Genomic DNA, 24,908 nt, shown 5'->3' with positions numbered 1-24,908 from the left:
CTGTGGTCCAGTTCCTATGTTCCTACTAATGAACTGAAACAGAAGTTTCAGAACTGTTTGCTTGTAGTCTCAACAAATCCTTAACTCTTATCTGTAGATTTCCCACCTTAAGTACACAATGTTCTGGAGTAACTCAGAAGTCAAACACCATCTCTGGATGACATGGATGCTGCCCAACTCACTGAGTTACTCCAGCACTTTGTGTTCTACATACGATTCTGGCATCTGCAGTTCCTTAACAGGAGTCAGGTCTAGAGTGACTCAAATCTAGAGGTGGATAGATTTTCATCATCCATAGTTCATCCCAAATATTATCTATAACCTATTCCTTTATTTCTGGTACTTGTAAATTCACTGGAGTTTAGAAGGATGAGAGGGGATCTTATAGAAACATATAAAATTATAGAAAGACTGGACAAGCTAGATGCAGGAAAAATGTTCCCAATGTTGGGCGAGTCCAGAACCAGGGGCCACAGTCTTAGAATAAAGGGGAGGCCATTTAAAACTGAGGTGAGAAAAAACTTTTTCACCCAGAGAGTTGTGAATTTGTGGAATTCTCTGCCACAGAGGGCAGTGGAAGCCAAATCACTGGATGTATTTAAGAGAGAGTTAGATAGAGCTCTAGGGGCTAGTGGAATCAAGGGATATGGGAAGGCAGGCACGGGGTATTGATTGGGGACGATCAGCCATGATCACAATGAATGGCGGTGCTGGCTCGAAGGGCCGAAAGGCCTCCTCCTGCACTTATTTTCTGTTTCTATGTTTCTATGTTGTTTCCACAGAATCTCATACTATATGTTGGTTCCTGGTGTTCATATTTAAGTATTAGCTACAGCAGTAATTGAATACAGATTCAAGACAGAACTATATGAATCACGTTAACACAAGGAACTGCAGATGCTGGTTTACAGTGGGTCAGGCTCAGGAGAACATGGATAGGTGACATTTCAGGTTAGGATCCTTTTTCATACTGATTGTAGTTGGGGGATGGGAGGGGGAGAAAGTTGGGAAGAGAGATGGGGGTAGAACAAAGCCCAGCAAGTAATAGGTGGATATGGGAAAGGGTAGGAGATGGTTGGAAAAAGGCCAGAGATGAAAAGACAAAATGTGTGAGATAAGGAGGGAAGGATAGAAGAGACGGGAAATGTGAAACCAGAGGCAGGGACACAGGTGGAAAAGGATGGGGGGATGAGAGTTGGTGGGGTATGGGACGAGAAAAATGGATGTGCGTACAGGTGGGGTTCAGGCAGCAGTGATAAGCAAAGGCCAGGAAGTTCATATTCTCCATGTAAGTAACAATGGGACCGGAAACATGACCCAGTCTGTATCATTTCTCTGGGACCATTAGAATTTGGTTCTGATGAGGGAGTGGCTCAATGTGAAAATCCCAAAGACCTAAGCTCATTTATCCGTACAGCTAATGGAGTTAATAAATATGTTACCAACAGTAGCCCATTTAAAAATGTTGCAAAGTATCGAAAGTTGTTTTAGCATCCTTTTGCTAAGCCTATCCAGAAACTGCTTTCCAATCCAAACCAAGATGGGAGTTTTCATAACTGGTTGCATTCATTTATGACAAAGTTAGCATTTATTGTCCGCCTGTAATTGCTCCTGAACATAATGGCCTACACATTTCTTCAAAGTGCAACTAAACGTTGTGGGTCTAAAATTATAAATATGCCAGACTGGGTAAAGATGGCACGTCCTGTGCCTGAAGGACAGTAATGAACCAGATTTCCATTCAACATCCTTTTGCATTTTTTGGTCTTCATTACTGATCCCAGATTTTATTCCAGATTACTCGAATTCAAATTCCTCGGATGCCAGGATGAGATTCAAAATTAAATCTCATGTCTTCAGATATGGAGCCAAGTAATTTACTGTGGTACACATTTTATAACTCAGTCTAAAAGAATCCATAACCTCACATGAGCCTTTTTCAGAATTACAGCATATACTGCTATTACTTGGCACTATGAAAGTGTTTGCAGTCTTGAGCTATGTTGTTTTACACTCATTGCCACAGGACCTGAGGATCTTTATAAAAGAGGCCCGTTTATTCAAAGGATGCCTTTGGCTTGTCAACACGGGACTCCTGCAGCTTCGTGATCTGTTTGTTATATTATTTACTTAATTCAATCATGTTAACATTTTGAGAAACGTGCAATAAAACCAAAACCTTGCAAAGTGCTGTCCTTATATATTTCAATGATGTGAATGCTGTACGATGTTAACCAGAGATAAACAATATCTTACAAATAGAAAAGTTCCCTTTGTGAACAAATAATCATGTAGCGTATTCCCTAAGAAAATGTAGAAATCTATTTAAAAGTGAAGTTGAATGTTAAAAGCGAAAATCGGTTGGGAGAGGATTGGTTCTTCTCACCTGCACAATCGACACTGAAGAGATTAAGAGAAGCAGAGACAGTGGCTTCATCCAGTGGTTGTAGACTCTGCAGCGCCCACCTCACCATTGAGGCCTTGACACTTCCTGGCAGGAATGAAAGGAAGTAGATCGGAACATACACCAGGAAGCGAAGATTACGAAGTATTGGTGTCATAACTTTGCCCTGCGGTGACTCGGCCATACGTTCAATTGTTGGAAAAAGTAATATCGCTTTGAGAACCTATGGAAGCAGTGAGAGGAAACACAAATAAGTAAAGCCTCTGGCACTATCAAATTCTGGAACCAGGGCCCTCGTTTCCATCCTTTTGAAGTGGAGCGAGGTTTGTCAGGTACATTAATAACCTTTGCACATAATTACAGGCTGCTTGAAATGCCTGAACTAGATAAACTGGTAGCTTGGCAACACTGAAAGCTGTTGTCAAATTCCAAAGAAAAATGGTTCATAACTTACTAATTTAGGAGGTATTGAACTGCCATGGGAGACAATGCACAGAAACACAGGATCATTCCTTTTAGGTTTTACAAATAAATTTTAACAGAATTGCAATCAGCTGCACCTTACTTTTAAAGTATGTTCTAGAAAAGCATTTGGTTAATTGTAAAATAATATTAAACTTCCACTTTTAGAAATATATTATTAAATGTTTGAATATTAAGGGAATTAAGTGATGTGGAGTTTGGACAGCAAATCATGTATAGACAAAAGATCAGGCATGATCTTACGGAATAGCAGAGGAGGTCTGAGGAGCCGAAGAGTCTTTACCAGCTTCTAATTCTTATGGTCATGTATTCTCTTACAAGTAGGTGAATCATAGAACAGCTCTTTCCTTATTGTTTCAATTCATTGGGATGGAAAGATTACGCACTTCAAACCAGGTAGATGTATAGTAAATACCGGTATCCAAAATATGTTGATTGTGCTTCATTCTTTGGGTACAAATCAGCATTGCTGTAAAGTTGTTGGTAAGATTAAAGGATAAGAGGTCGCTCTAATAGTCATTTGTTCATCAAATCTTTTTTGCAGTTTTAGTTTAGTTTAGTTTAAAGATACAGCATGGAAAAGGCCCTATTGTCTACAGAGTCCGCGCCGACCAGAGATCCCCGTACACTAACACTATCCTAAACACTAGGGACAATTTACAATTTTTACCAAAGCCAAATTAACCCACAAACCTGCACGTCTTTGGTGTATGGGAGGAAACTGGAGCACTCGGAGACAACCCACGTGGTCTCAGGGAGAACGTACAAACTCCGTACAGACAGCACACACCTTCGCTCAGTCCGCCTTAACCAACCTGATCTCCCGGTGGCTGAGCACTTCAACTCCCCCTCCCACTCCCAGTCTGACCTTTCTGTCATGGGCCTCCTCCAGTGTCATAGTGAGGCCCACCGCAAATTGGAGGAACAGCTCCTCATATTTCGCTTGGGCAGCTTATGAACATTGGCCCAACTGTATGAACATTGACTTCTCTAACTTTAGATAGTTCCTCTGTCCCTCTCTTCCCCGTCCCCTTCCCAGTTCTCCCACTGTCCTCCTGTCTCCACCTATATCCTTTCTTTGTTCCGCCCCCCCCCGACATCAGCCTGATGAAGGGCCTCGACCCAAAACGTCGCCCATTCCTTCTCTCCAGAGATGCTGCCTGACCTGCAGTTACTCCTGCATTTTGTGAAACCTTCGTAAAGCACCCGTAGTCAGGATCAAACTCGGATCTCTGGCACAGTAAGGGAGCAACTCTGCACTACTGTGCCGCCCTTTCTTTCATTCCATACTTCACTTATTAAAGTATGTAGATGTCCTCATTAGACTGGGTAAAGTAAGGAAGGGCCTAGATTATGTAGGTAGTAAGAAACTTGCTCCCTTAGTAGAGCTGTCTCTGTCGCTGGACAGCACTGGCTTATGGTAAGGGTCAGGAGACTTTGAGCACGTTTAAGAAAGCATTTTTTTTATCCAGAGGGTGGTTGAAATTTGGAACATATTGCCTGTTAAACTAACGGAGGCAGGAACTCTCACGCCATTTACTAAGTAGTTAGATGAGCACCTGAAATGCCATGGCATTGAAGGCTGCTGGTGAGTGCTAGGAAATGTAATTGGTATACATGGAACATAGAAAAGTACAGCCGGGGAACAGGAACTGGTATTTTGGCCCACAATGTCTGTGCCGAACATAATGCCAAGATAAGCTAATCTCAACTGACTGCAGATGATCTATATCCCTCCATTCTCAGCATGTCTGCCTTTCTATCGACGTAGTTTAGGGTCAGCACTGACAGTGAGGGGCTGACGTACCTGATTTGATGCTCTATGGGTCGTTAATGCTGTATCCACTGCATTGCTATGGACATACAAACATACCTGTCCCTTATCAGTGACGTTGTGAGCCACTTTGCTTTGCAAGAGAGCGAGGGAAACTCAAAGGCTGCTCCATTGCAACTCATAAATGGCTGGCGGCTTGTTTTGGTTGTGAGATGTGGACCTGAGCCTTGCCACTGCATTGTGTGTGAGGGTGGGAGAAAAAATGTTAGGAAATAGGTCTCGAATTATAAATATTGCTGGCAACTGATTTTGACCTCTTATGTAAGATCATTGAGCTTCTACTGGCACTTCTTCCAGCTCCTCAGGGCATGCATTTTGGCACCAATCTCCACAGGCATCTGGTCTCATTGCCTTGTGACCGTGCTTCCTGAGGCCCTCCAGTGATTACAGGAAATTTCTCCTTCCTTCTCCACCAAGACCCCCAGTGCAATACCTGGAAACCTTGATCATCCTGAGGCTCACACACATTGTACATTTTGCATTGTTTTCAAGTTCAAATCCACTTCTTGCCCAGCGCCTGATCAAGGATAATGTACTTCCCATTTTGAAAGGCACAGGTTTGAAGGGATATGGACCGAACATGGGCAGGTGGGACTAGTGTAGCTGGGACATATTTGCCGTTGTGGGCAAGTTGGGCCGAAGGGCCTGTTTCCACGCTGTATCACTCGATGACTCTACACACTTGGATTGAGCAGTGCAGGCTAGTTTTAGAAAATCTAGAAAACATTACCCTTGGGCCTCCTACTGAAACATTCATGTGAAGGATGTTGCAATACAGCTATCATTCGAATGAGCTGGCAGCATAATGGCACTATGCTTCCTGCATTTTAATCAGTGTAGGTTCATCGTGCAAGGGAATCCCTGCATCCGCTCGAGAATTAAATCTCATGAAACTTCTTCAAGATTTGACGGAGAAACTTCAGATAGGATGTAATATTTTTAAATTATTGCAGGAACACTGAAATGTCCATGTAATGAAAAACAAAAGTGGCTGCATGAGCACAGTCAGTACTGAGAGGCAATGGTCTGCAAATGAACCTCCTGTACCCTCGCAAAACACCCTAAAGTTCTGTGATTGATTCGGGAAGTGGGACTTGGTGATCTCGAGCAATGGAAACTAAGGGGCGGTCGCTGGTGGTGATGGAGAGTCCATTTGCGACAGTCACGGGTTGCTGTTTTTAGCAGAGACATTCACGAGAAGCTCTGCAGTAGCTGGGCGAGAGAGGTGGAAGGAGCCGATGGCATCACTCTGGGCAAGGCCGACCTCTACTGCTCCAGTGCCACATGGCCTTTATATGAGAATCTGAGAAATTGTCTATCTCCATAGGACAAGATCAGACTTTTCAGAGACTTGGAAGTTGCAAGATTGTGCCGGAATGTTCCAACACTCTGTTTCAGAAGATCTATTGTACAGTTGCTCCTCAACTTAAGATGGCGTTACGTTCCAATAAACCCATCGTAAATCGAAAATATCATGTCGACAATGCATTTAACACACCTAACCTACCAAACATCATAGCCATTTCGGCTCACCGGGTCCACGCCGACCAGCGATCCCCGCACATTAACACCATCTTATACCCACTAGGGACAATTTTTACATTTACCAAGCCAATTAACCTACAAACCCGTACATCTTTGGAGTGTGGGAGGAAACCGAAGATCTCAGAGAAAACCCACGCAGTTCACGGGGAGAACATACAAACTCCGTACAGACAGCACCCGTAGACAGGATCAAACCCAGGTCTCCGGCACTGTATTCGCTGTAAGGCAGCAACTCTACTGCTGCGCTACCGTGCGCCCACTTAAACGTGCTTAGAACACTTACATTAGCCTAGGGAAAGTTCAAAATTTGAAGTACGGTTTCTACTGAATGTGCATCGCTTTTGCACCATCATAAAATCGAAATATCGTAAGTCAAAGCATCATAAGTCGAGGAGCATCTGTACTCATTTATTGTCTGATTTGACTGGATATCTTGCAGAGCAAGCATTTCATCGGAAACCTGTACTTTTGATAATAAATAAACTAAACTAAACCAAGAAGGTACATGAAAGAAAAAATACCTGAGGAGTGATAACTGGGCTTTTATTTTCTGTTAAAATACACTTGCCAATTTCAAAATAACAATAGAGAATGTCTTTCGCCCACAATTGAGAAAGTTAGGGACAAGCTTAATCAAATTTTAAAAATCCACAACAAATTTCGATGGAGAAACTCTTTAAGTCTGCATATGTTGTACTGCATCAACCACTTGTCAGAGAAAACAGTTAAGATATATGCTTGATGTAGTTCATACCTATTATATGCCAAAAGAAATCCTCTACATTTTTCAGAGACAACATAATGATATACTTAATGGTGAACTGCGGTGCAATTTGACAGTATGTCACATTAATCAAAATTTCTTTCAAGCTGTTCACTAAAACCTACAAGCAGCAACGCAGGGTCAGGGCACTTAACATACTCATCATTTCTCTGGATACTGTAAAATCACATGTATGCTTCTAAAATCTTCCTGTGGGTGAGCTGATGAACACTTCACTGAGATGGGACAAATATAAATTGACAATCTGATTTATTCCACCCAAAGGTTTCAAAGGTGTAGCAATTAAGGTACAGTGATATGCGATTTACCATACAACCATACTAAAAAAAGCAACAAGACACACAACTACATAAAAGTTAACATAAACATCCACCACAGGGGATTCCCCACATTCCTCAGTGTCTTGGAAGGCAATAAAGTCCAATCTTCTTACTCTTTATTCTCCCACGGTTGGGGCAGTCGAACCATCCTTCGGGACAATCGAAGCTCCCGCGGTCGGGGCAGTCGAACCATCCTTCGGGACAATCGAAACTCCCGCATTGGGGTGATCGAAGCCTCCGTGTCGGGGCAGTTGAAGCTCCCACGTCGGGGCGATCAAAGCTCCCACGTCGGGGCGGTCGAAGCTCCTGTGGCTTGGAGCTCCCAAAGTCAGTCTCTAACCAGAGACCGCGAGCTCCACAAAGTTAAAGTCCGCAGGCTTCCACGGTTAGAGGTCAAAGGTCGAGCCCTGGCAAGGGTTCGCAAGCTCCGCGATGGTAAGCCCACAGGCTCCCGCGGTTGGAGCTCCCGAAGTCGGTCTCCAGTAAAGGCTGCCAACTCTTCTATGTTAGGCCGCAGTGTGGACGGAGATACGAAATGGAAAAATATTGCATCTCCGTCGAGCTGAGATTTAAAAAAAGATTCCCCCAACCCCTCCCCCCCCAACCCCCCACTTAAAACAATCTAAAGAACACTAAAAACATATATTTAACACATACTATTAAAACACCAAAGATGGAAGGGACAGACTATTGGCAAGGTTTGTAATGAGAATAACAATTACAGTGAATTCCAGCTCACAATAAGCTCCTTTTAAGATGGGAACTGACAGAAATCAGTCACCACTAGCCAGGTTGCACTGACAATAACCTGGCCCCACAGCTCCCACCAACAAGCTGCAGTGTTTATCTTAATGTTTCAAATTAAATTACAGGACTTGAATGCATTTTACGCGAATTGGCAATTTCCTAATAAGAATTGTTAGTATTTAAATTCTCTATATTCTCTTCAACTGTTTCTGAACATCTCTGATTATTAGAAATAGAGATATAGAGCAAGGCCTTCCGACAGCAGAGGCAGTCAGTAGCTAGTCCGTGTGCTTTGTGGGCAGAAACTCACTATCTAGACGAGATGCTGCTTATGCCTTGATCTGCCTTGCAAAGTAACCAAGGCAATGATGGTAGCAGGAACTTAAGATTTGTATAGTCACAAAGGTTTAATGCAACCATGCCTTTAACATGGGACTTCAACACGGCATGGGCAAGCTTGACTGTAATCCAGTCGAATTGTTTCTTTTATTGGGCTCAATAAATTCACGGCCTGTAATCCTTCTGAACGTGGTCAGTATAACCTCAAGGGCAGCCATCTCCCTGTTAATTTGTCCCAGATCTTTCATAATTAAAGTTATCTTTAGATCCTTTATTTCCTAGTTTACGTATAAAACTGTGTATTGATCAGTGACTCTCAACTCCTCTTGCCTGGGAATTGGTACTGTTAAACTACCTGCCATTCCTCTTGGATGTGCAATCACTGAAACTAACCCAACTGGCAAGAATGACTGGAACCATGCTATTATAATTAGCATGATTACATGCAGGACAGTTGAACAAATCTTTAATTTTTCAAGTTGCAGTGAGATGCAGGATGCAACTCTTCATGCACTGATCTGGGCCACTTTCTCAAATTCCTCGTGCCTCATTGATCCTCATTTTCTTTTGGAGGTTAGATGGTTACATTTGCAAGTTTAGTTTAGTTTTGTTTAGAGATACAGCATGGAAACAGGACCTTCAGCCTACCGAGTCTGTGCTGACCAGCGATCACCGTACACTAGCAAAACCTACGCACCAAGGACGATTTACAATTTTACCAAGACCAATTAACCAACAAACCTGTACATCTTTGGAGTGTGGGAGGAAACCGAAGCACCTGGAGAAAACCCACGCGGTCACAGGGTGGGTTTTGCAGACAGCACCCGTGGTCAGGATCGAACCAGGTCTCTGGTGATGTAAGACAGCAACTCTACCGCTGTGCCCTTGAGTGTTGAAACAGAGTTGAAACAGTGCTGACACTGCTTCCATGCAGGAAAGATATGTTTATGCATTGCGCAGTACCAAGTTGGTGCTCGTGTCCTTGGTTCTTGACAAGGAATGCAGACCTTTTAGGACATGCTTCCCAAAGCACCATAAAGTTGATGGTGCATGCTTAGCAGGGAGATGGGATGTAGCGTAAAAGATGCATGTTTATATCATCTGCAGAATGGAAGATAGAAAAGATCACAAGGCAAGGAGATAATGAAGAAACTGTCTTCAAATGATTTAACCCAGCTATTGTTCATGGACTGTAGTCCCCATTCTAATAATATTTTCCCCTTAGGTGGCAAATACATGCAGGGTGTGCCGATCCTCTTTTAGTTTGCTCTTGCACTTTGTGCACCATCCTTCTAATCAATAACGTGTCAATTTCCACCCTAAAAAAAATCAAAATACCCAAATAACTCTGTGGGTCAGAAAGCATCTGTGGAGGAAATGGAAAGGCAAAGTTTCGGGTCGAGAACTTTCTTCAGCCAAAGAAAGGTCCTGACTGCAAAAGTCACCTAACATGCCACAAATGCTGCCTGACTCACTGAGTTACTTACTCCAGTATTTTGTGTTTTGCATTTTGAGAATTTGCCTGGAGAAAAGTCTGGAGATATGGGGCAGCCTTCCTCTTCCAAGGCCCTCTCTATCAAGGTCCCCACTCTGAATATCTGAGTGAAAACCACACTCCTATTGTGTCATTCTTTATTGTTTTCCTGGTTATATTCATTTCCTGCACAGCTGCCTACAACGACAACATAGTAATCTCAAAATACTACAGTCTGGCTCCAAGTCAGTTATAAATGAGGCTGGTTACTTCAGATGTTGATCCCCTATGGAAGTGTCCATTCACTGAACAATGTGGTTGGTTGCTGGATGCACGGATTGCACAGAGTTGGCTTGCCTCCTCTTTGCTATCCTTTATTGTGAGCTACCAAATTTAGTCACGTCTTTCACTTTAATGTTAATTTGCCCCTCCAGGATAAACCTGGTTTGCTGTCCAATGTTTATTATGGAGGAACTGTGTTAAAGTGAATGGACAACCTGTAAACAAAGAAAGGTCCCGATCCGAAATGTCACCCATCCATTTTCTCCAGCGATGCGGTCTGACCCACTAATTTACTCTAGCATTTTGTGTTATCTTTGGTATCTGCATGTCCTTTTTATTACATGTAAACAAAAGGAATTGTACTTTATAGCAGTAAATAAGAATTCAGAAATTAAAATAAAAATATTCTTTAAAATCCAGACATTATCACCTTTGTCCAAGTGTTTTCCACAATGACCTAAGTTCCAAAACTGAAATTAAATCTGTACAATCTACAGATTTCAAACGGTCCACTTTTGATACATGATAGTAATTGAAACCACAATTCCATTTGGATAGAAGACAGGAACTATTCTTAACCTATTCAGATGTTTCAGTTTGATTTTTGATGGTAGGTGGACAATATTAGTTCATTTGTGCAGTACATATCTATCCTGCATTTCATTGATATTGATTTAGTCATGCTTCGTAATATTCTTTTCAATCTATATATTATTACAAAGTTTTAGTTGTAATAGCAAATATAGAATAACTTCATTTAATTTTGCCAATTGGGATTATACCAAATGTTGTCACTAGGTGGAACAAAGACCAATAGCAATTGAACATTGCTGTTTGCATTGAAGGGTTCAAAAATTTTAAGGTGCAAGACATTTATGCCAGGTGTGTGTTTGTTCTACTATTACAAGAAATAAATGAAATATACTTATCTTCAACATCCTCAAATATTAGTGTACTCTAAGGTCAGTGTAGAATTCAGTTTCATACTCAAAGTATGTTTCCATCAAGTATGCATCTTTCCATCACATGAATGGAAAACGTGAAAGTAAAGAATATTAAAGATTTTATGATCAGATTGATCTGTTGCATTTTCAATTGAAATTACAGATGATCCATCCATTGATTTGCACAAACTGCATTCTGTGGATTCCTCTTATCTCCGCCCTTTACACATGTCCTGCATGCTCCTGTGCTTGTGGACAAACAAGCAAACAGCATTGCCTCATCTACTTAACAAGAAGCATTGTATGGGGAGAATTGTGTCATTTTCAGGTTGGCAACTCATAACCAGTGAGGTGCCATAGGAATCAGTGCTGGATGGTACCTGCCGACAATGTATATTACTGATTTTAGAAGAAGTAAATGTACTGCAGGTCCACCATCGATTTTCCGGCAACTGGTGATCCGGCCAAACCTTTAATATGGACAAAATTATGAGAGCACATTTGAAATCCCTCCAGAAGTCCCAGACAAAAATGTGGCGCCTAGCCAGGGTCATCGGGACTTCCGTGCCAGATGGCATGTCGAATTTGCCCCCTGCGGCTGGGGCTCTGGAACTCCGGTTCAGCCAGAGCCGGCTGATCCATTCCCATAGCTGACTTCTGAGGATGACTTTGCGGGCGTATTCCGTTCAAAAATTATTTATAGCCTTTCATATTTTATGCAATGGCTAGAAATAAAGTGGTTTGTTGCGTCAGAAATTAGATGATTATTTTGAATGCTGGTTTCATGCCACAATTTCCTCCAAATTGCTGCAGTGCTGTCTTCTTCATGGGTGTGAGTACAATGCTTTTCATGAGATCAAACAGTGAACAAGGAGATTAGTTACATCTTCATGTGAAGGTCTGGGTTAGCACTCATGCAGGCAACCTCACTAGGCAGTGCCTCTCTGCAGTGAACTTCTGGAGGAGCATACTGCCCATCACTGGGGACCCAACAGTAAAGCCTCCTGGTTTACACTTGTTGTAGGAAATGTGGAAGGTTGTAAATATGTTTTCAGTAATCGGATGCATTGTGGAATTTCACTGGCCATTCACAAATGTGGTTGTCACGAATGTACCATGTGCGGGGAACAATGAATGGCCGAGATGAAGAGTCCTCTTGCATTTGTACCCGAGCTTACTTTAGTGAATTTAGTTCTACACTATATTCATTTACCATTGACCTTTGCAGTTATTTTTCAAAGATGGTTAAGAAAGGTAACGACAGAGTTGAGTGTGTCATCTGAGTAGGTTGGGCTTCAATTACTTTGTATTTTTTGCCACAAAGGTTTGCGACTGAAATGAACATGGGGTTTGTGGTTGTTGAAGTGAAAGGCTCAGACAATACATGTTGCTGGACAAGGCCAGAGTTTCTACTTGCAGAAATATTCTCCAATTATTGACAGTGGTGTAGCTGGTAGAGCTGTCACCTCAAGTCACCAGCGACCCCGGTTGGATTCTGACCTTGTGTAGAGTGTAGAGTGTGCACAATCTCCCAGTGGCTTGCAGAAGACCAGTGACTTTTGCTCCGGTTTCCACTCACATCCCAAAGCCATGTGGGTTTGTAGGTTAATTCACTGCTGTAAATTGCCTTGGGTGTGTAATGAGTGGATGCAACAGTGGGATCATGTAGAAGTAGTGTGAACGGCTGATCAATGGTTGGCATGGACTCAGTGGGCCTGTGGGTCTATTTCCTCTAAATAAATAAATCCAATTTATACCTGTCCTCTATTGCTTTTAAAGTCTTAGCCTATGTGATTAACACTACATCATCAGCTCTCCAGAGAGCCATGATCACAGTGAATGGCGGTGCTGACTCGAAGGATTGAATGGCCTACTCCTGCACCTATTGTCTATTGTTGTCATCAGCCAAACCACGTACATAGATGTTAAAGAGAGTCAGACAAGGAATGTGGCACCATTTGAATGCCAGTCTTGATATTCATGGGGTCTACAAGATTTTACTTCTGCAGGGGAGACCTACATTGCATGCCTCAATACCTGTCCCTCACAATTCTGCAAAAACCCCAAAAATGTAACATACAGAAGCAAACTTTGCACAATGATTCCTGCCCAAGGTAGCTTTTTTTAAAAAGAAAACTGATGTCTTGAGTTTCTGTGCTGCTTCACTATAAATGACACCAACTGTTAAGGAATTCATGCATTGGAGGGAAAATGAAAACTACATTTCTTGTCATGGAGCTTTATTCTTTGCAGCGAGTCTTATAAACACAAGCTTATTTTTGCTGGATAAGGATAAAGGACCATTTATAAATCTTTATAACTCTATGACGGTGTGCATGATATTGATGCAAGCAGGCTTTTTGATATTGGCGTCAGTGCAAAACTCTTTTCCTCATCTAACAGAATAACGTATCTTGAAGCACACTAGGATAAGGAAAAGAGTCGAAAATTAGAAGATTTATCCACAAAATGCTGGAGTAACTCAGCAAGTCAGGCAGCATCTCAGGAGAGAAGGAATGGGTGACGTTTCGGGTCGAGACCCTTCTTCAGACTGATGTCAGGACGGCAGGACAAAGGAAGGATATAGGTGGAGACAGGAAGATAGAGGGAGAACTGGGAAGGGGGAGGGGAATAGAGGGGGAGGGGAATAGAGGGACAGAGGAACTATCTAAAGTTGGAGAAGTCAATGTTCAAACCGCTGGGCTGCAAAATGCCCAAGCGAAATATGAGATGCTGTTCCTCCAATTTCCGGTGGGCCTCACTATGGCACTGGAGGAGGCCCATGACAGAAAGGTCAGACTGGGAGTGGGAGGGGGAGTTGAAGTGCTCAGCCACCGGGAGATCAGGTTGGCTAAGGCGGACTGAGTGAAGGTTTTCAGCGAAACGATCGCCGAGTCTGCGTTTGGTTTCGCCGATGTAAAGACGTTGACATCTAGAGCAGCGGATGCAATAGATGAGGTTGGAGGAGGTGCAGGTGAACCTCTGTCTCACCTGGAAAGACTGTTTGGGTCCTTGGATGGAGTTGAGGGGGGAGGTAAAGGGACAGGTGTTGCATCTCCTTCTATGTTTAAGTTTTCAATAGGGCATAATGGTATCTGTGCTATTAGGCTGGTTATTTGGGGAGAAATTAATAGGAAAAGGGTAAGAATGCATATAAAGATGTATGGGATCACATGGGATAATTATTCCAGGCTTCTGAGTACTAGGCTATGATACTGATTGCATGACTATATTCTTTTTGCACATGTTGGTGCTTTTATTTGTACCAGTATCTGCAGTTATTTTCTTATACTACTTGGTGCTTTTATTGATATCCTTCCATCATAAACATAAAGAAGTGTGACAACAAGTGACTTTGCAACTAACAAGAGTGCAGTAAACTTCTGAGTGCCATGCGACTGCAGTATTCCATATTTACAATGGAACAAATTGATATTTCAAGCAAAATGTGTAGGATAAACAAAATAAGAACTTTCACAATTGATTCTACTCTACCATTCTTTTTGAATATACATTAAAAAAACCAATTATAAGTCGTTTGATTTGTCTGTTCCAATAAATTTCTGTGAGTTTAGCTTATTGCGGAGCAAGTGCACAGAATATTTTGGGGAGAGATAACTAAGTGCCAAATGATAATGTGCCAAATGATGATGATGATGCTATGTTAATGCAACAGGCACTGGTGGAGTTTGGCCATGCTACAATGAGACTCTGAATCTGAATAGAGATATATTGTGGAAGTTTTCAAAAACTAACTTCAGGCGCAATAAGATCTGGGTTTATTGCATAAACTGTAAGAAAGTAACAATAAAATGAAAAGTTTTACAATTATATAATGTCCTTAATAAACCTGGAGTGTCTCATAGCACTTTGTAGCCAACCAAGTACATGATTTTAAGAGAGTTAGATTTAGCTCTTTGGGCTGAAGGAATCAAGGGATATGGGTAAAAAGCAGAAATGAGGTGATGATCAGCCATGATCATATTGAATGGCGGTGCTGGCTCGAAGGGCCAAATGGCCTACTCCTGCACCTATTCTTTCTATTTATTTTGAAGCACTATCAATGTTTTTTGGAAGAAACGAGGTACTCAATTTGCACACAATGCACTTTTACAGCCATCCACATGACAAAAGGCTGATAATATTTCTCTATTGAAGCTGATTGAGCACCAAGGTTGACCACCCTGCTAGTTAGTATTATAACATGGGACAGCTTACTATAATAACATGGAACATCTTATGTCCACTGGAGAGAGCAGACGTTGATCTAATATCTCATGCACGGCAAAGGATTCTTTCAGCATTGCATTGGCATGTCGACCTTGATTTATTTTGCACAAATCTGGAATGGGACTTAAAGCCACAATGTTCTGTCAAAGACAGTCTTGTGGACTGGAAAGGCAGCATATCACAACAAAGCCTGTTCATTTATTTCATGCTGAAACCATAATCCCAAATCATCAAGTCTTTGGAGAACTGAATTAAAGACACGAGTGTTTGAAAATAATGCTTTTTGAAATTGGCTGTACGTAACCCTTAGATGGTAAAACCAGCAGGGTGCCTGATATTTCTTCAAAAGACTGGAAGGTGCTAGCATTTTATTACAGATATTATTTAGTCCAGGTGTATTCTTTGCAATCATGTCATACTGGCATCTACAGCTAACCCAAAGCAGCTTTGCCTGTTATAATGTTTTATTAGAAAATGCCAAATTCAGATACTGCATTAAGCATAATCGGTCTCAAAATTCCACGTGGTAAGTTGCACCAGATTTCTGCCAATGGTGCTGGAGAGATGCCCATCGATGCTCTACAGAGCCGACTCTGGCAGCATTTTGTACACTACGTATTTATTGGAGGATATCCAGAATGCCTTATGTAAAAAAGCCATAACGTGCAATGGGGTAGAGACGCTTGGAAATTTGACTTCAGACACAAAGACCTTCATCTGGTAGAAAATATATGGCAGCTGGTTGAGAGGGCAGTATTTGGATTACTCAAGTCAGGTTCTTGGACGGGTACATGGATAGGAAAGGTTGAGGGGAATATGGGCAAAATGCAGTAAGGAGGGACCAGCCTTGATGGAGCATCATGTTCAGCATGGGCAAGATGGGCCGAACGGCCTGTTTCCATGTTATATGACTCTATGATGTTCTATGACTCCAGTCATTGGCACATCAAACTATACTGGATAAGTGCATCTATGCCCCATTATCTTCTGTTCAATGTTCTGGTATAGACAGTCCAAGAAAGTGCAACTGAAAGCATAATTTCAAAACATCAACACCCAATCTCCTGACTCACATCTCATCTCAGTAAGACCAACAGCCGAAACAAACTGCTAAGCTGCTAAAGAATATATGATTGGAGGGGGCAATGGAACTGCAAAATAATAAATAGTCTGATCAGGGAAAGTAACGTAAGGTGGGGAAACCTGTTTCCTGGACACCACAGTACATTTCACTCTTCAAAACTAAAAGATGCGCAATAGGACTGCACAGTGGTGCAGCTGCCTCACAGCACCAGAGGCCCGTGTTCGATCCCGAACTCGAATGCCATCTATGTGGAGTTTGCGCCTTCCCCCTGTGACAACATGGGTTTCTTCCAAGTGCTCCGGTTTCCTCCCACATCCCAAGACTTGTGGGTTTGAGGTCTAATTTCACCCTTGTCTTTCTGTAATGGATTCACACCTCAACATCTGGTCAGAAACTAATCCAAAGCAATGTAAGCCAAAACTAAACAAACTTCTCTAAGAAGTACTTTTTGTCATAAACCACTTATTTTTCTGCAAACAATTAAAAATTTACAGTGCTGAGGTTGCCAATATAATTGCTGTGGAAACAGTGGGGATCAAATTAATCAAAAATGGACGCAGAAATTATGGTGCAGGATTATTCCAGGGCTGTTAACTGAAATGCAGACGTCATGCCACCATTAACTCACATGTTTGTTGTGCTTGGCCAACTAACGACGTGGTTACGGCTGGCAGTCCAATCATTGTAATGAGCAGGCAGAACAAAATCACAACTTCCCAACAGTTCTCCAAGTTAGCCTGCATTTCATTATATTTATCTGCTTTTCTTAAAGAAGAGCTGCACTATGGCTGCAACAGGTGCTAGCAGTTGCACAGAAAGCGAATCTGGCCTGTAGAAATTGTGAAAAATGGCACAATGTGGGAAAGAGCAGTTTCCAACAATTTTCTGACCTTGTTGGAGAAGATAGAGAGCAAAGGGTTGGCGCATAGGGTGCCATTAGGTCTTCTGGACATATATTCAGAACGCAATGGAAGCTCAATGTCAGGAGGTTAGGCCTGAGGACTTGGAAAACGTGTTATAAATATTTAAATGTGGTCAAAATCATGTGGTAATAATGGCACCAGAAATGGAGGTGCCTGCATGTGTAATATATGCAAAAATAATTTCACTGTGCAGTTGCATTTGTGACAAATAAAGCACTATTGAAATTAATGAATATCAAATCAAATATCGTATATTGCCAACCGAACGTTGGGTATTGTTCAAATCAACTCAGCCACTTTATTCATCTCTGAAGAAGCTTTTGCAATCATTAACATACTCCAAACTGCACTTGCACAAGATGCAAGGCTCACAACTGTACCTTGTGCACAGTTAACTAATTCAATCTGATCTGATAAGGGGACTAGACTAGAGGTAAAAGAGCCATTAGGAGGCAGTGATCACAACATGATAAGTTTTACTCTGCAAATGGAAAGGCAGAAGGGAAAATCGGAAGTGTCAGTATTACATTATAGCAAAGGGGATTACAGAGGCAGGAGGCAGGAGCTGGCCAAAATTGACTGGAAGGAGGCCCTAGCAGGGAAGACGGTAGAACAGCAATGGCAGGTATTCCTGGGAATAATGCAGAGGTTGCAGGATCAATTTATCCCAAAGAGGCGGAAAGACTCTAAGGGGAGTAAGAGACACCCGTGGCTGACAAGGGAAGTCAAGGACAGCATAAAAATTAAGGAGAGGAAGTATAACATAGCAAAGAAGAGTGGGAAGACAGAGGATTGGGACTCTTTTAGAGCAACAAAAGTTAACTAAAAAGGCAATACGGGGAGAAAAGATGAGGTACGAGGGTAAACTAGCCAATAATATAAAGGAGGATAGCAAAAGTTTTTTTAGGTACGTGAAGAGGAAAAAAATAGTCAAGGCAAATGTGGGTCCCTTGAAGACAGAAGCAGGGGAATTTATTATGGGGAACAAAGAAATGGCAGACGAGTTAAACCGTTACTTTGGATCTGTCTTCACTGAGGAAGATACACACAATCTCCCAAATGTTCTAGGGGCCGGAGAACCTAGGGTGATGGAGGAACTGAAGGAAATCCACATTAGGCAGGAAATGGTTTTGGGTAGACTGATGGGACTGAAGGCTGATAAATCCCCAGGGCCTGATGGTCTGCATCCCAGGATACTTAAGGAGGTGGCTCTAGAAATAGTGGAAGCATTGGAGATCATTTTTCAATGTTCTATAGATTCAGGATCAGTTCCTGTGGATTGGAGGATAGCAAATGTTATCCCACTTTTTAAGAAAGGAGGGAGAGAGAAAACGGGTAATTATAGACCAGTTAGTCTGACATCAGTGGTGGGGAAGATGCTGGAGTCAATTATAAAAGACGAAATTGCTGAGTATTTGGATAGCAGTAACAGGATCATTCTGAGTCAGCATGGATTTACGAAGGGGAAATCATGCTTGACAAATTTACTGGAATTTTTTGAGGATGTAACTAGGAAAACTGACAGGGGAGAGTCAGTGGATGTGATGTACCTCGACTTTCAGAAAGTCTTCGACAAGGTCCCACATAGGAGATTAGTGGGCAAACTTAGAGCACATGGTATTGGGGGTAGGGTACTGACATGGATAGAAAATTGGTTGACAGACAGAAAGCAAAGAGTGGGGATAAATGGGTCCCTTTCGGAATGGCAGGCAGTGACCAGTGGGGTACCGCAAGGTTCGGTACTGGGACCCCAGCTATTTACGATATACATTAATGACTTAGATGAAGGGATTAAAAGTACCATTAGCAAATTTGCAGATGATACTAAGCTGGGGGGTAGTGTGAATTGTGAGGAAGATGCAATAAGGCTGCAGGGTGACTTGGACAGGTTGTGTGAGTGGGCGGATACATGGCAGATGCAGTTTAATGTAGATAAGTGTGAGGTTATTCACTTTGGAAGTAAGAATAGAAAGGCAGATTATTATCTGAATGGTGTCAAGTTAGGAAGAGGGGATGTTCAACGAGAACTGGGTGTCCTAGTGCATCAGTCACTGAAAGGAAGCATGCAGGTACAGCAGGCAGTGAAGAAAGCCAATGGAATGTTGGCCTTCATAACAAGAGGAGTTGAGTATAGGAGCAAAGAGGTCCTTCTACAGTTGTACCGGGCCCTTGTGAGACCACACGTGGAGTACTGTGTGCAGTTTTGGTCTCCAAATTTGAGGAAGAATATTCTTGCTATTGAGGGCGTGCAGCGTAGGTTCACTAGGTTAATTCCCGGAATGGCGGGACTGTCGTATGTTGAAAGGCTGGAGCAATTAGGCTTGTATACACTGGAATTTAGAAGGATGAGGGGGGATCTTATTGAAACATATAAGATAATTAGGGGATTGGACACATTAGAGGCAGGAAACATGTTTCCAATGTTGGGGGAGTCCAGAACAAGGGGCCACAGTTTAAGAATAAGGGGTAGGCCATTTAGAACGGAGATGAGGAAGAAATTTTTCAGTCAGAGAGTGTTGAAGGTGTGGAATTCTCTGCCTCAGAAGGCAGTGGAGGCCAGTTCGTTGGATGCTTTCAAGAGAGAGCTGGATAGAGCTCTTAAGGATAGCGGAGTGAGGGGGTATGGGGAGAAGGCAGGAACGGGGTACTGATTGAGAGTGATCAGCCATGATCGCATTGAATGGCGGTGCTGGCTCGAAGGGCTGAATGGCCTACTCCTGCACCTATTGTCTATTGTCAATCGCAAAAGGCAGAGCATCAAAATAGGTGGGACATAACAGTGAACAACCAGAGGTAATGGGAGAGAACCAGTCAGGAAAGGAGTATCTGCATGTTTGGAGTTGGCCACCACTGGAATGGAAATTATTGAGCCCCTGATTATTGCACCAAAATTTACTGAAGGTGACTGTATCCTCTTACTTAATCCCCCTTCTCACACCCCACTTCTTCCTAATCCCACACCCCTTTTGACGAGGTGTGCAGATAATGCATAAATCCACTTCTTATTTTGGCTTCATTCCCTCATCACAATCTTTGTGCTTCTCATAAATTCACAAGTCACAGAAGCTGAATTTAGGCCATTCAATTCAGAGTCTACTTCATCATTCAATCATGGCAGATCTATCTTTCCCTCTCAATCCCATTCTCCATCCTTCTCCCCATAACCTTTGACATCCTTACTAATAAAGAAACTTTCAGATACTCAAAATATGAACTTTAGTTTGGCTCTGTAAGAACGGCAACAGTGAAGACTAGGACATGTTGTTACTTGATTTCTTTCTCCCAGTCATACCTCAGGGCAGCGAGCATGGATGTTACTCCCTGAAAGGCATAATTATGCATAGGTTTAGCTGCAGAGGACTCAGAAACTTTGATAGAGCAGAGAACAACAAGCGGCTGTTGTGCATACTCAATGGAATACAAAGGTGCTTCATGAAGTGTGCCAGAAGTCTGCAATCAGCCTTAAGTATCATTGAAGATACTGGGAGCAACTTGATACAGAGTTTGTACATGGCTTGGTGCCATATTCTTGCCTAGCACAGAAATAGCACGTCGACTCAAATATGGTTGAACGGTTGATACGTCTGTTTCTCTCATACCACATGCAACCTTTAAGCAGGCTGACAATTGCAGTGGAAATCCAGAAGTGTAACTTGCTCCTGCACAATTTCACTCATTGCTCAAACAACTGTCTGTTTTGCAATGGAAAATTGCATTCAATGGAGCTTTTGATCGTGCGTATTACAGTAGGCCCATGTTGTGGCTTCACTGGACTTTGGTTAAGCTGCATTTGGAGTATACTGTGGAGTACTGGTTGTCCCACTATTGGATGTAGAGGCCTTGGAGAGAGTGCAGAAGTTTACCAGGTTGCCGTCTGAATTAGAGGCTATTGGGTATAAGGAGAGGTTGGACAATCGTGGATTGATTTCATTGGAGCGTCAGAGATTGATAGAAATATATAAACTTATAAGAGACATAGATACGGTAGAGAGTCAGAACCTTTTTCCCTTGGGTAGAAATCAAAGACCAAAGAGCATCGCTTTAATGTATGAGGGGCCAAATTTAAAGGAGATGTCTGGGCTATTTTTTTTTTTTAAACAGGGAGTGGTAGGTGCCTGGAACATGCAGCCAGGGCATGAGTGGAGGCAGATACAACAGCGGCATTTACAAGGGGCTTTTAGATAGGCACATGGATATGCAGAGAATGGATATGGATTGTGTGCAGGCAGAAGAGATTAACTTGACACGATGTTCAGCATAGACATTGTAGACCAAAGGGCCTGTTCCTGTACTGTACTACTCTATGTTCAATGTACCAATCTGCCCCAACAAATCATTACAATTAGTTGGTACTGACTTCAGAGTCCAAATCTGTTGTCTCTGTTCAGGAAACTGGTGTTTGGTTAACTGCTTCTCTACCAGTGTTATTGCTGTTGCATTAGTCCAGATTGGTGCCAGCCATAGCAAGATGGTGCGTTCCAACTGTAAGCTATTTCATGCCCAAATTGTTCAGATATCCTAAAAGGCTGTAGCAAAATTCTCCACTGAGGATTTGCAGGCTTTCATCAACCAAGCTGCAATTAATCAAATTGTATTTTTTAGGAGCATCAATTTGTGCAAAGGGACACGGAAGATGTGTAATGAAGAGAATGCACAAGCGTCATTAGTTTCCGTTTGTATAAAAATGCGCTATTTAAATTCAAAATTTGGACTGGAATGTTCATTCTGTGGTTGATGACATTTTAGCATGAAGTCATTAGACATGTTGGAACAACATCCGAACTGCTATTACAGGTAGATGTACAGATCCTATGACACTATTTTGAGGAAGAGCAGAGAGTTACCTCTGGTGAACTGGTCATTACTTATCTCTCAATTATCAATTCGAAAATATATAATTGATAATTATGACATTGTTGCTTGTGCAAGTTTGTTATGTGCAACTTGTCTGCAGTATTTCCTGTATTACACCCATGACTACACTTTAACAGTGACTTCAGTGACTTTAATGTGGACTAGGATGATTTAAATAGAATGTTTTAGCCTGGACAAAGGATGGAAGTGTTGGACCATTAGTAGTAAATTGATGTGATGGGTGGTTTCTCATTAGAAGTATTTTTTTTATGACTTGACGAGGCTGCTGTTTTTGCCACTGCATCCTTTCTCCTCCTCCTCTCCAATTTTCTTGTTGTTTATCATGCATATTCTCTCAGTCATGCTCCATTTCAAGTGAAAGGCCTAGTGCATTCATGTATGGGACCGACTGTTTTATGTAGTAGCTTTGAACTCAAGTAAATTCCTTTAGCAATTGCCACATACCTCTTTGTGGACGTGTGTAACTTGAAACAAATACGGAAAGCACCGAACCCTTGTAGAATTGTACCAACAGCCGAAGAACTAAACCAATAGAGGTTAATGATCCTTTTATATAGCACTGGTGGGGTGTTATGCTTGATGTGTGTTCAGCTGTCCAAAGTTAAGAGAGGACACCAGCTGAAGCAGAGAGTCCCAAACAGCAGCACTTGTGCGGTGATCTACTGGATCTGCATACTTCCAGAGAACATTGGTCACTTGCGTACTATGCCTTCACCAGTATGGAAGCAGCTTGATACACAGTAGAATTGAACATTACCTTAAAGTTACACTTACCTACATGAGAGAACTAAAGGACATCTCTTACAAACTTCTACGGATGCACCATAGAATGCATACTATCGAATTTCTTCACAACCTGGTTTGGGAACACCTCTACCCAAGAGTGCAAGAAGTTGCTTCTCCTGTTATCAGGCTTTTGAACAGTCCTTCCATAAGTTTGGTATAGCCCAATTCACTTCTATCCCATTGTGGACATTGGATTTTGTCCAAGGTACTGCAGTGTGACAAAGCTGATGTTGCTACATTCTGCACTCTGAATCTTCCACTTTGCTCTACCTATGGTACTTCAGTTTGACTTGATTGTATTTATGTATGGTATATCTGATCTGTTTGGATAGCATGCAAACCAAAGCTTTACAGTGTATCTTGGTACTCGTGACAATAATAAACCTAAACGTATCTTGAATCCAAAAGGACATTCTCAGCCCCACCCCCCCAAACTGTGGCTGAACTGAGTCAATTTTTGCACCCAACCTATCTTGACACTGAGCAATGTCTCTTACCTTGCACTGTCTGCCTTTCACAGTTAGCATCTTTGTTCAATTGGCTGTTATATTAAATCTACCCAAAGCATCAGTCAAAAAGCACAAAACAAATAAAGAACAGAATACTATCATAATTCACAAAATATAAACTGGTGAAAATAGCTTTGAATCTCAAACACCTTGTTCAAAATGTTCACTAAAATATACTTGCTCTGGGAAGTACTCAAGGTATTAAACCGATCAGGAATAACACCAAACACCAAACAGAAATCAGGATTGTCTGTTACAATATTTTACATTGACTTCCTTCTGAAACACATACTTATTCCCCCCACAGAAAATAGCTTCAATTCATCTTCTTACTTCCATCCATATGAAATAGGATACCGATAATGCATACTTGTTCAAGGCAGTTGAGTTGAAAACTGGTTAATAAATCATCACCCTTCCCATTGCCTTTCTTGCAATTTTTGATTTGGCAATTGCAAAACACTGTTCGAGCCGCACAAAACACTAAACCAGACGAACAGCAGGCCCCAGCTAGAACGATCTGCAGTGACCAATGACGGGCTTCATCACAATGAATACTGTTCTCCTTTCACTGACACAGAGAGACTGTACAAAGTTTTATTAAAAACATCTGCAGGATTGCTTATGATTTTTGGGTTATCTGCTGTCAACAACTTTGATGCATGAGCTGTTTCAAATTTGAGAACTTGTGACAGAAAATTCACTGAGATATCCGAACTCACTTCGACACAAACTGCACTAGGCATTTGAAAATAATTTACTGATAAGTTACATTTGTGGTAAGTAGGTATTCCACTACAAATACATTTCTTGGTAGAAAAAGGGGTAGAATGCTGTTCTCAGCAATATTCACAAATTTATGCTCGATATTGCACCTTATTCATCTTGCTCACAGTAATTGTGCCTCAGGCACATGTAGCAGTGGAGCTTTTTAAACTGGAAATTGATGCTTACCTGAAGAAAATAAGAAGGAAGCAAACCCAATTGCAAAAGCAATTAGTCATGCGAAAGGAAGTGGTCAGGTCCCATCAATCTAAACCAGTGAATTTAAATAACTCCTTGTTATTTTGAACAGTGTAATTTGGAAGGCATTAGATTCCTTATTTGGGGATCTTAAAGGTTATTGTAAATGTGCATGAAATGTGAACTTTAGGTCAATGACTTGACAGGTAAGAGTTGGAAGCATTTAGGTTAATATTATCTTCTCATTAAAGAATGGAATTTGCATTTGCCTTTGTCAATTATTTGAAGGTGCTCCAACATGCTTTTTGACATAATTTTTTACACTGATTATAATTGGCCATGAAACTGAATAATAGCTGAAAATATGCTTGCTGTAAGCTTT

The 24,908-nt window shown here is 41.8% G+C and overlaps 1 protein-coding gene across 3 annotated transcripts in view; it reads right to left on the bottom strand.

The window, feature by feature from the left end:
- ldah (lipid droplet associated hydrolase) overlaps positions 1-24,908 on the bottom strand; it is a 229,875-nt gene that overhangs the window by 42,287 nt on the left and 162,680 nt on the right. For all 3 annotated transcript variants that reach the window (XM_078399331.1, XM_078399330.1, XM_078399332.1), the window contains one exon: positions 2,387-2,627. In XM_078399331.1, coding sequence (XP_078255457.1) covers positions 2,387-2,627 — 241 coding nt within the window. The remainder of the gene's footprint in view (positions 1-2,386; positions 2,628-24,908) is intronic.

The sequence above is a fragment of the Rhinoraja longicauda genome, chromosome 5 (genome assembly GCF_053455715.1).
Source record: "Rhinoraja longicauda isolate Sanriku21f chromosome 5, sRhiLon1.1, whole genome shotgun sequence".
Taxonomy (NCBI): Eukaryota; Metazoa; Chordata; class Chondrichthyes; order Rajiformes; family Arhynchobatidae; genus Rhinoraja; species Rhinoraja longicauda.
Note: the sequence above shows the minus strand (reverse complement) of the source record. Positions and strands in the feature narration are given on the sequence as shown.